This window comes from Pongo pygmaeus, chromosome 10 (genome assembly GCF_028885625.2).
Source record: "Pongo pygmaeus isolate AG05252 chromosome 10, NHGRI_mPonPyg2-v2.0_pri, whole genome shotgun sequence".
NCBI lineage: Eukaryota > Metazoa > Chordata > Mammalia > Primates > Hominidae > Pongo > Pongo pygmaeus.
This window is the reverse complement of record NC_072383.2, coordinates 25,979,969-25,992,558: the sequence shown is the minus strand read 5'-3', so window position 1 is coordinate 25,992,558 and position 12,590 is coordinate 25,979,969. Positions and strand designations below refer to the sequence as shown.

Below are 12,590 nucleotides of genomic sequence, written 5' to 3'. Positions count from 1 at the left end.
CTTGTGAGTAGCTGGGATTACAGGCACCCCCCCACCATGCCCAGCTAATTTTTAGTAGAGATGGGGTTTCACCATGTTGGCCAGGCTGGTCTCGAACTCCTGACCTCAAGTGATCTGCCTGCCTCAGCCTCCCAAAGTGCTGGGATTACAGGTGTGAGCCACCAAGCCTGGCCATAAGGTAACATCTTTATTGAGATGTAATTCACATAACATACAATTCACCTATTTAAATGGTATAATTCAGTGGTTTTTAGTGTATTCACAGGGTTGTGTAACCATTCCCACAATCTAATTTGAGAACATTTTAATCAATTCAAAAAGAAATCCGATGCCCATAAACATTCACTCTCCATTCCACCCTGTCCCCAGATTGAAAACAACCATGTGTTTTCTGTCTCTATGGATTTTCCTGTTCTGCACATTTCAGATAAGCGGAATCATATAATATGTAGTCATTTGTGAGATGCTTCTTTCACTTTGCATAGTTTTCAAAGTTCATCCATGTCACCGCATGTAATCAGTACTTCATTTCTTTTTATTGCAGAATATAATAATATTCTGTTGTATGGATTATACCATATTTTATTTAGCCATTCCTCAGTTGATAGACATTTTGCTACCTGATTTAAAGCTTACTTTCTGTTTCTCACACTATTATATAAGCTTCATGAGGGTGAGAACATTTTTGTTGTTTCCCACTCAGTCCTTAGCATTTTGCACATTGCCTGTCTCATGTCAGTGTCAGGTTCAAATCTATCTAGCTGTGCTTACACTGATGGGGGCCAGGAGGTTTCACAAGGACTCAATGGCTGATTAAATGCTTACAGATTCAGAGTTCTCAGGGTAGAACTTCTGCAAGCATTTTGGCTGTGGTCAGTTACTTTCAGGTTTTCATTACTTTTCGGTTTTCACAGCCTTCTGCAAGTGCCCATAGCCATTATCTCAGCTGCCTTTCTCTTTACTCTCTTGCCAATGGTGCTAGGCCACAGCAGGTGTTATCTTATCACCTCAGTCCACCATACATATGCTTATCACTTTGAGGGGTCAACAATTTCACTGGAGGCTGAATCCCTTGTCATAAATGGCTCCATTTTGAGACATTTCAGATTACAAACCACTATTGTATACCAGCCTAGCATGTAGAAATCACTCAGTACATTTGTTGAACAGATAATTTAACCATTCATTCACCTGACCAACAGTCACTAAGCGCTGACACATTTGTTTTCAACACTCCCTCTCTTCCACGGCAGGCCACTTGGTATGGGAGATAAATATGACAAAGGATCTGCCCTTAAGAATCTCATAATCCACTGAAGTGACAACTGTGCAAACAAATAATTAAAGTAAAATTAAGAAGCTGGGCACAGTCTCACATCTATAATCCCAGCAATTTGGGAGGCGGAGGCGAGGGGATTGCTGAGGCCAGGAGTTCAAGACCAGCTTGGCCGATTGAGTGAGACCCCATCTCCATTAAAAAATAATAAAATAAAATAATTGATTTTGAGAAAGGATATGGACAAAGCACAGCACATAGACCAAGGGCCCAATTCTGTTTGAGGGCATTGGAGGCAACTTCCACAGCAAAGACTTGGGTTGAAATTTACAAAAATAGGAGTTTGCCAGCTTGACAGAGAGGGAATGGAGGTCAACCAGCAGCACACTTAAGCACTCATGGAGGCTGACCTAGGAACTGGACATGGAAAAGTAGCAATCCTGGAGCTCTGTATATATGTGGGGAGGGAACTTACAGGGGACCAACTAGGCTACTGGGCAATTTCACATTGTGAAGAATTTTATATGCTCAAGTTAAAGGATTAAAAATTTTCCCCCATGTACATAATAAATTGGCAAAAATGGTTATATTTGAGGGTGGACTAAGGAACTCCGGGAAAGAGATCGGGAAACCAGGCACATGTTCTTGACTACTGCAAAAGTACATTTAAAGTAGCCGCGGGGGATACATGTATACTCTTGGGCAGGATTGTGTCGTTGTCCTCTCAGCATACAGCAAAGTTACTTTGGGGACAGTAGGGAGGTGGGCAGGAGCCAGTGATGAGGGAATGGCAATCACATTTGACCTCTGATCTGTTTCTTTCCTCCTTCTCCTTGACGTCCCCATATAAATGTTACACGGGCATCCCCACACTCGGATACGCACCCACAGTGACTGATTCGGGGGTAACTGTGTCACTTGCTTGCAACACTGGCACCTCCGCCCTGCACCTCGGGAGTGAGCAGTGAGTGAGGATCGGGGCTGGGCGCTGGCTCCGAATCTTCGGACTGGGCTGGGAGAGACTCCACCATCTGGGGGCGGCCTGGGGGAGCAGCCTTAGTGTCTTCCTGCTGATGCAATACGCTAGGTCTCGAGTCTCCGCCGCCAGGGGGCCGGTCTGCAATCCAGCCCGCCACGTGTACTCGCCGCCGCCTGGGGCACTGCCCCAGGTCTTGCTGCAGCCAGGACCACGCTCTGCAGCCGCAGACCCGGTCCACACGGTCAGGGGCTGCGACCCTTGGGATCTGCCCTCCGCTGAGCTCGAGCTTCCCTCGTGGCCGACGGAACAATGAAGGTAACTACTTATGGTTTTGTCCGTGTTTTACAAAAATGTGTGCGTGAATCGAACCGGCGATTTCTCCAAGAAACACAGTTGGCAGGGAGGGGAGGAAGGCGAGACAACCATGGCTTATATCCCCCGCAAACGTCTGCAGTATCTTCTTTATCAATCGTAATTTGCGGGGACCGTGCATTCTGTTCAGATTTCGGTTTAACCTCCACTCGCAGGACGTGCTTTCTCGGACTTTTTCACATTCGCTTCTGGGAACGGAGGTGAAAGACTGCTACAGCTCCCTCCCCTGCTTGTGAAGTTTGGAAAGGAAGTGAGGGCTTCTCTCAGTTTCTCCTGTGCACAGGAGGTGGGGAATTTTGGAGAGGAGGTCTGGGGATGTCCCGGGCTGTAAATGCGCTTTCCTGCAGCGTGTGTGTGATGCAGGAGGGAGCGGCTGAAAGAGTTGACCCGGGTGGAAAGGGGAGGGAGAACGATCTTTTGGCTGTTAAAAGCAGAAGGCCCCTCTTATTTTGTTGCTTGTGGAAATTAAAGCTTCTAGGAGTTACAAATGATAGACGCCTAAGGGCATTCATTTGTTAAACCAGTGAGCACCCTAATGGCTCTGATCTTGCTAATCAAGGATAATTAGCCTAGCTGCCTATTATTTCTGACGATTTAGGTGTAGGGATGTACACCGTTGAGTGTTTTGTTTTCCTGGTTTCACACACTGGAAAACTGCAATCGCATATAAAACCGGAAGAGCAACTTTTTCCAAGGAAAGTGAAGGATGGGCGGATATTCTTGCCTTCTAATTCTTTGGAATTGAGATGACCGTAATGCAATGTGAACTTCTGGTAGGAATAAAGCCACGTTTCAGAGTTTCGAAGGAGGGAGATGAAGCGTGATTCTCAACTGCTCTTATCTACAACCCATCCCAGACCATAGTTTCACTTAGAAGAAATAATATGTAAATAGCGCCTTTGTTGCCAAACAAAAACTTTCACTACAGTTAAACAGTAACCGAGTGGAAACTATGCATTTTTGTATTCAACAGAGATCACACAACCTTTCTTCTATAGTTAGAGGTTCTATTTCTGGCTTCCTCATGCTTGTTTCATTTCAGATGAAAAACACACTTTAGTTGATTATAGCTTTAGTAAGTAAAAGGAGAAAACTATAAGAATGAACAGTCTTGCTTTTCCAGCTTTTTCCTGTCCATGTGGAGTTGTAGTTGATTACGCATTTTTGTAGGTCCAAAAACCCCTGTCCCTTCCACAAGGTACTTTTATAACATGGGAAACTAGGTAAGATATCTACAAGTAGTCTCTTTTCTGTTTCCTGATATTTCCTAAGATTAAGAAAGAAATGATTGTATTCTAGGTGTGATCGAAGAAGTATGGGAGGTTCCATTAAGTTAGTTTTTATCCCAATGTTTCAAACATCTTTCCACTTATCTCTTAAATATGTATTGCTATCACAAGCTTGATTTTTTAAAAAAATGTTATTTGCACATGGCATCTTGATTGCCTTTGTCCTCAGCAAATTCTCTGGGCTTAAGTCATGCATGAGCTTGTATTTTAAGATGAATAAATGCAGGATGGGCAACTGGATAAGAAACATAGTATATACACTGAGTAGCATGTGTACAAAAATGTTAAGTGCGTATTATGACTTAATAAATTTAGATGGAGATTTAAAAATGATACACATGTGAATGGGATGGAGGCAAGGGAAGTCCGTATGTGGGTGTGTGTGTGCGTGTGTGTGTGTGGAGGGAAGACCGGAGGCCTAGTGGGGAGAGAGGTTTTACATTCCAGACACAGGATGTGGCCCCCTCAGGCTAGGCTCAGAGATGTAAAGCTAGTTAAGCTGGCCTAACAAAAGGGTGGTGGTTAGAAAAAGGAAAAAAAGAGGTGGGAGTTGGGGAGGAAAATAATTTCATGCTGGCCAATATTTTCATCTGATAAGTTTCAGTAATGAGTAATTTCACTTGATTTCAGAACTATAGAGAGAAAAGGGGAAAAATATTTTTCCTTCTGTACGCAAGAATTTCTCTTGCTTTTCAGCCCATTAGAACCAGATCTAATTATTTGAAATGAGTTTAAAACCTTATTATGAAAGGAAGTTGAAAACATTTGATCACAACTGAGGTTTGTACTATGGACTAAAACCAAGATGTGCTTTCTGTCAGTAGCTGTACAACTCCCTGAAAAAAGAAAAATAGCTCAGAGGGATCTGAGCTTTGTGCAATTTATCAGGCCCAGAGAGATAGGAGTGTGAGACTTTAGCCACGCCTCCCATACCCATGCCCAGTAGTTACTTAAAGACATTTTGTTCCTGACTAACTGCTTCACTCATTATGTTCCTGGAATTTGTGATACAAAAAAACAATGTTTAGCCTATCAGTAGTTTATATAGTTTATGTTATTTTAATATAAATTCTTCTCAAACAGTTTAGAAACTGCCTCTTTTTTTCTTTTAAAAACCCACTTGTAACTGCTGTATATATTCAGGGCAACTTGATTTGGTTGCAGTCCTTGGTTGCAGTCCTCAAATTTGACCTCAATATACTCTCTACTTATATAAATTTTGTCTCAGTTTTGTCCATAGGCTGACATTCCAATTGTTTTCCTAATTATATATTTTGTTCCTTATTTCTCATGTCTAGAAATAAAGCAAGGGAAGTAAACAACTGGAAAGCTGATAGTGGTGTTATTAACCTAACCGAGAGGGCTGGGCTTATGAGTAAATTATTTCTGTGCATAAATGAAAGATTGTTTCTAAATGGTGGCTATCTTGAGCCTTTGGATTAGTTACATCTTTTGGGGTTTCAGGTTTCCAGCTTCTTTAAATGGCCTCTTTTCAATTGGTATAGGAAGTTGGAAAATATAGAACTTTCTCTATTTCCCTTTAGTGTTGGTAACCACAGTTTCTTTAAATAACAGATGCCCACCCCAGGGAAACCCAGTGGCATGATCAGCTTTATGCTCAGGAAGGTTTGGTTGCTATATTGGAGAGTGAGAATCTGGGACTTTCATGCGCGTCCGTGTGAAGAGGCCACCAAACAGGCTTTGTGTGAGCAACATGGCTGTTTATTTCACCTGGGTGCAGGCGGGCTGAGTCCGAAAAGAGAGTCAGCGAAGGGAGATGATTATCATTAGTTTTTATAGGTTTTGAGTTAGGCAGTGAAGTTAAGAGCAATGTTTTGTGGGCAGGGGTGGATCCTACAAAGTACATTCTCAAGGGTGGGGAGAATTACAAAGAACCTTCTTAAGGGTGGGGGAGATTACAAAGTACGTTGATCAGTTAGGGTGCGGCAGGAACAAATCACAATGGTGGAATGTCATCAGTTAAGGCTATTTTTACTTCTTTTGTGGATCTTCAGTTACTTCAGGCCATCTGGGTGTATATGTGCAAGTCACAGGGGATGCGATGGCTTGGCTTGGCTTGGGCTCAGAGGCCTGACAGGGACCTTCCATGATAGACATAATTGTCCCAGGTATCCTCTACTTTCTATATGATGCTATCATTCTTTTTTCTTTTCTTTTCTTTTTTTCTTTTTTTTGACAGAATCTCACTGTGTTGCTCAGGCTGGAGTGCCGCAGAGTGATCTCTACTCACTGCAACCTCTACCTCGTAGGCTCAAGCAATTCTTGTGCCTCAGCCTCCTGAGAAGTTGGGATTACCAAGACACCCAGCTAATTTTCATATTTTTTTGTAAAGACGGAGTTTTGCCATGTTGGCCAGGCTGGTCTGGAACTCCTGGCCTCAAGCGATCCGCCCATCTCGGCCTCCCAAAGTGCTGGGATTACAGGCATGTGCTATCATTCTTTTTGAGCACAGGAGGAAACTATGGCTGATCTGCTCATTTTACGGTCAAAAATACAGGCAGCCTTTATATTGTAACATTATCCCCTTAACAGCTGTCCAAATGGTCTATACATTTCACCTAACATATGGTAAATGTTCCTACTGATGGGCTTTCCTGAGCCTCTGTCCATTCAACTAAGGCCACTGCAATGAGATTGTACGCAATTCAGCCAAGACATAAATGTGAGGTGCAACTCACATTTTTTAAATGTTTCAAAATTAAGCATTTAGGTGCTTTTATTCATAAACACGACTTTGCAAATATTGGTAAACAGTTTCATCATAAGACCTTGTCAGTGACTCACAATGTCAATGGTGAAGGCAAAGGAGAATCTATCTTTTCTGGAACACCAGGTTCAGGTATCAGTTTCAACTATGCTTATAATTTGTGCTCTGAAGTCCACAAAGCTAAATTATCTTTCCCCTAAAAATTGAGTACTCATATCCTTAAAATAGCTTGGAAATTAGATTACCTTATGAATACAGCATAGCATGTCACATAAACGTTTTTCTACTGTCATATTATACCTTTTTGGTGGGAAAGCCTATTTTGCAAAACATTTTTCTTATGTTCAGTAATTAATGGGAAAAATAAACTCTAAAAGAAAGAGACAGTTATGTCCCAAAAATACAGGAAAATGGAAGAATGGAAACAGGGAAGACCAATAAAGAAAAAAATAGAGGAAATTACTTTACAAGTAATAAACTGAAGTCATACTGAAAAACATATGGCTCTTTCTTATTGAAAGTTGTGAAATACTCGTAAAACTCAGCTAGTTCCATTAAGAATAGTCTTTAATCTAAAAAGAACCAATTCATTTGTCAGTTCTTTATTTCGATGTGTAGATTTGAATGTTTCATCAATTGCATTTACAGTTTATCCCTCAGTGTGGAACTGTTTTTGCTGTTTTGACTATAAATGGATATCTGCTTTAGGAAGACTTAGGAAGCCTGGGACATAGGATTACAGATCAAATTCTATTTGACTCCACAGAAGTTGAGACGGAAGGAGCACCTGTTGGGATATTCTAGACCAAACATTCCACAGCTGTCTCTTAACGTGACTGACAAAGAGACACAGTTGAGACGAAGTTTGGGTATATCCTGGGATGAGGCCAAGGGTGGATTTGCGCAGGATGGTCACAGGGCAGTTGTTAGCATTCCACCACTACATAAAAGGGTGATTTTGCCAAGTGCATTTCATTTCATTTCAGTTGATTTAGATACCAAGTTATATTGTTTTGACTTTAGGACTAGACGTGAGTTCAGGAATTTGAAATAATAATAAATGTTTCCTTGAACTTTGAAGATAAAAGGTAGAGTTAAAAGACAGCTGCAAAGTCTACATGGGGAAGCATAATACATGACTCAGGGTTCCATGGTTTTCAGTGTCGGTGAGTGCTCTGTATACTTATAAGAATAGTGCTGGTGTTTATAGAAGAAACACATGCAGGTTTGAGGCAGGACTTCCTTGCTTAATTGGTGCTTTTGCTTTCCATTTTCTAAATGCCATGCAAACTACTTTTTTTTTTTGAGACAGAGTCTTGCTCTGTCACCCAGGCTGGAGTACAGTGGTGCGATCTCAGCTCACTGCAAGATCTGCCTCCTGAGTTCACACCATTTTGCTGCCTCAGCTTCCCGAGTAGCTGGGACTACAGGCGCCCGCCACCACACCTGGCTAATTTTTTGTATTTTTAGTAGAGACGGGGTTTCACCATGTTAGCCAGGATGGTCTTGATCTCCTGACCTAGTGATCTGTCCGCCTCGGCCTCCCAAAGTGCTGGGATTACAGGCCTGAGCCACCGTGCCCAGCCTCAAACTACTTTAACTGAAAACATTCTTCTAAGGAAAGCATCAAAAAACTTAATAGAATTGCTTAATAATAAATAAATAATACAAATAAAAGAGCAAAATGAGAAAGTAGACAGACTCATAGTCTATTGTGCTATTGATCTCTCCAGGTTCTAGGCTTTCTTGGGTCTGACACCACTTTGCAAAATTTTTTTTTTTTTTTTCCCAGATAGCGTCTCATTCTGTCACCTAGGCTGGAGTGCAGTGGTACCATCATGGCTCACTTCAGCTTCAACCTCCTGGGCTCAAGTGATCCTCCTGCCTCAGCCCCCTGAGTAGCTGGGACCACAGGCATGTGCCACCACGCCCGGCGAATTTTTGTATTTTTTTTATAGAGATGGAGTTTCTCCATGTTGCACTGGCTGGTCTTGAACTCCTGGGCTCCAGTGATCCACCCATCTTGGCCTTCAAAGTGCTGGGATTACAGGCATCTGTCACTGCACCGGGCCAGTTTGTAAATCTTATGAAAAGTATGGCCAATCTTTTGCAAAATGTGCAAACACACATAGACACAAAGTTTTATATCTAAATTATTGGTTATTAAAGCCAGGACAATAGAGTGCATATAGCATGGAAGACAGGTAGAAAAGACTGAAATGGTTTAGTTATTCAGAGCAGTGGAGAGCTATTGGCTCTTGCCTTTGCAATCAGCTGAGATATGAAACTATACACGCAGAAGCTTCACGCTGCCATTTGAATATTGAAAATCTCCACTTGCCTTTTAGTTCGAGATAAACAACCAATGGTTTGTTTGTTCACAGCACATAAGTTATCACTTTCTTCTTTGTTTCATCTTATCAAGATCTAAGGTGTATAGTTACAGAATAGAACTCGGTTCATACCATCTGCACCCCAATTTCTTTGATCTTCAACTAGTTTGGAAGCGTGTGTGGTTGTTTTCTTAGCCAAGGTTAATATGCAATTTCTTAGTGGAGTGTAGGAGTTTGGGGTGCCTAGCCTTCCTACTTCCCACTTAGATAATTTCCCCTACCTGTTGTACCTGTCAAAGGAGAAGGCCAGTATGGCCATGTTCTTTGCAGGTGACCCCACCTTAGCCACAGCTGATTGTAGCAAGGGTGTATATTTGGCCCAAGTCCAGCCATCTTTTTTTTTTTTTTTTTTTTTTTGAGGCGGAGTCTTGCTCTGTCTGTCGTCCAGGCTGGAGTGCAGTGGTGTGATTTTGGCTCACTGCAACCTCCGCCTCCCGGGTTCAAGCAATTCTCCTGCCTCATCCTCCTGAGTAGCTGGGATTACAGGCACCCAAGACCACACTCAGCTTTGAAGTTTTGTATTTTCAGTAGAGACGGGGTTTCACCATGTTGGCCAGGCTGGTGTAGAACTCTTCACCTCAAGGGATCCTCCTGCCTTGGCCTCTCAAACTGCTGGGATTACATGCCCAGCCAGCCATCTTTTACCTCTTTCTTATTCTCTTACTCCACATATTCAATCAGGTACCATGTCCTGTGGACTCTGTCTTCTCTGAATCTATAGGTTCTCTCTTTCCCGTTGCCCTGCATACTGGTTTATGCTCTCATTACTTCTCGCTTAAATTATTCCAAAAGTCTCCCAACTGGTCTGAAGCTTAATTTTCATTACGTGCTGTTCGATGTCATTCCACCACTCAAAATCTATGGCTTCCCCATTGTCTCCTGAGTTTAGTTTAGTGCATGAGACCTTTTAAAACCTACCTACACCTCTTCTATGTGCATGCATTTCTCTGGTCATAAGAGAGGATTTGATCTATCTCAGAATGAGTTCTTATGTTCGCATTTACTGGTTTTTAACTCCGTCCATCCTATCTGCAATTTGCACCACGTTGCTCACCATGCAGCCCACTCCCCAGACACCTTGTGAGAACAGTGATCATGTTTTTGCAGTGGAATGAACATGGGCGAAAGGTGGGAAGGTATGCATAGATTTACATTTTGAAGTCAGGAAATAAGATACTGATCAATGCTTTAATTGGACTGTGCTTATTACCTTTTCCTCTGTTGTAGCACGAACCTTGCCCCAATAAGATATCAATCATATGCTGCAACTCCTCTGCACTTACCTTTTCTTCTACCATGGCATGAACCTTGCACCATTGTTGGTGCTTTACAGATATTAGTTGAGTTAAATTGAGCGCCTATTTCTGGACTTTCAAGATTCAGATTAATTGATTCTGTTTTATACTTCTCTGGTTTTGAACGGTACATACATCTTTCCACACTCGGATTTCTTTGGAGTTAAAGCTTTAATTGACTTCCAAAAGACAGAGGATTATAAAAACACAGAGAACAGTAAAGTATTTACATAGTCTTAATGCCTATTGCCAAACTCATATAGCTGCTATTAATGCCTATTGCCAAACTCATATAGCTGCAAACTCATGTAGCTTAATGCCTATTGCCAAACTCATATAGCTGCTATATATGTCCACTGGCAAACTCACATAGCTGGTTGATTTTAAATTGATTGTAGGAAAATTCATACAAAAAGATGCTACATAGGAATATAAACTGAACACCACAAAAATCGTAATGAACAAACTCAGTAATGCCAGCCTGTTCAATCACTAGTTTTCAGATTAAGGCAGTATGTAAAGGGAAACATCCTTGGAATGGCCTTAGAATATAGAACAAAGTCATGTGTTTGGGAATCTTAACCAATTCCGATACTCTTCAACGTGTTTTTCTTTGTTGCAAACAATGCAGTTTTTAAGCAAACTAATGAATGCATACCCTGACAAACAAATCCAACAAAAGAGGCACTTAGAGCAGTGTTCATTGAATCCTAGAATTCTGAAAGAAAAAATCTATTAGGTCATTTTGGGCTTTTACTTCTGCTGAAGAAGGATTGTTCTTTTGAGTTTATTGTTCTAGCTTTCAGTTCTATTCCATTTAAATGCCTCGAGAAATAGGACTTCTCAAATTCCCTGTGGAGAGTTCTGGCACCTACTATATTCACTTTCAAAAGTCTCCTGATAACTGATTTCCTTTTTCTTTTGGTTATGCACATCAACTATTCATGGTTGGCTCTACTGATAGTTTTCCATGAGTCTTTATGCTTATTTAAAAGAAATCATATAACATTAATCATATAACATATAACCATTACTTGGTTATAAAGCATGATATTAACTAAACTGGCTTTTAAAAATTCAATAACATTAGAGCAAATATTTTATTAATATTGTCAGTAGTTCCATGAATATATAGATGTAGGATGTCAATAAAGTTTATGCCCCTTAATAACTGAGTGTGTTAATGTTGTATTTGCTGGTTAACTGGCACCTTCCCTCCTCTTGATCAATGTTCTTAGAACAGTAGGTACAGGAGTACTTCAGTCTACCACTTGATATTCAAGGACAACACTTCGAAGCTTGAAATGAGGGATTGTTTTAACCATATTAACGTAACTGCATAGTTTGCAATAGATTTAATGATTCAACATCATTGTTAATATTTAGTTTAATTAAAAGTGCCTTATATTAACTTGTACACATGTGAAATGACTTATCAACAAGATTATTTATTGCAGCATTGTTTGTGATTACAAAGATTGGAAGTCATTTGCATAGTCAAAATGTGTAAAAAATAATGACATTAAAAGAAAACAATTGAGGAAAGAACCAGTAAGCTCTCAGGTAGAGATAAAAAGAAAGTTACCATGAGCCTTTTCACTGTATATATTTATATATTTGATTTTTGACACATGTGAGTTTATTATAATCAAAATTGAATTAAAAAAAATTGAAGCCTTATAATGAAATTAGCTTGACACCAGAGTCATTATCAAGAAAATCTGAAATACTGGTACCTATGCACATTTTATTTTATTATTTTCAGTTTTATTATTTTTTTGAGACAGTCTTGCTCTGTCACCCAGGCTGGAGTGCAGTGGTGTGATCTCAGCTCACTGCAATCTCCAGCCTCCCAGGTTCAAGCGATTCTCCTCGGCCTCCCGAGTAGCTGGGATTAGAGATGCCTGCCACCATGCTTGGCTAATTTTTGTATTTTTAGTAGTGTCAGAGTTTTGCCATGCTGGCCAGGCTGATCTCAAACTCCTGACCTTAGGTGGTCCACCTGCGTCAGCCTCCCAAAGTGTTGGAATTACAGGCGTGAGCCACTGCATTTGGCCATTTAAGCAAATTTTAGTTATGACCAGTAACGTATTTTTGACAGTATTTCCAAAGTGTTGTATTTAATTTAACTAATTGAAAATTATCTATTAAGAAAGCAAGTTGAATGTAATGTGTATACTTCATAGTATACACATTGTAATGATTCATAGTAACCATTATGTGAAGAGTGTCTAAACTTTTCTTCAAATCTACCATTT

The 12,590-nt window shown here is 40.7% G+C and overlaps 1 protein-coding gene across 3 annotated transcripts in view; it reads left to right on the top strand.

Moving 5' to 3' along the window:
* Positions 1 to 2,156: 2,156 nt before the first annotated feature.
* Positions 2,157 to 12,590, top strand: part of BCAT1 (branched chain amino acid transaminase 1) — a 133,461-nt gene continuing 123,027 nt past the window's right edge. The window contains exon 1 of one of the 3 annotated variants that reach the window (XM_063672525.1): positions 2,157 to 2,570. In XM_063672525.1, coding sequence (XP_063528595.1) covers positions 2,565 to 2,570 — 6 coding nt within the window. In that variant the 5' untranslated portion in view covers positions 2,157 to 2,564. The remainder of the gene's footprint in view (positions 2,571 to 12,590) is intronic. The other 2 variants (XM_063672526.1, XM_054443143.2) reach the window with 2 other exon arrangements.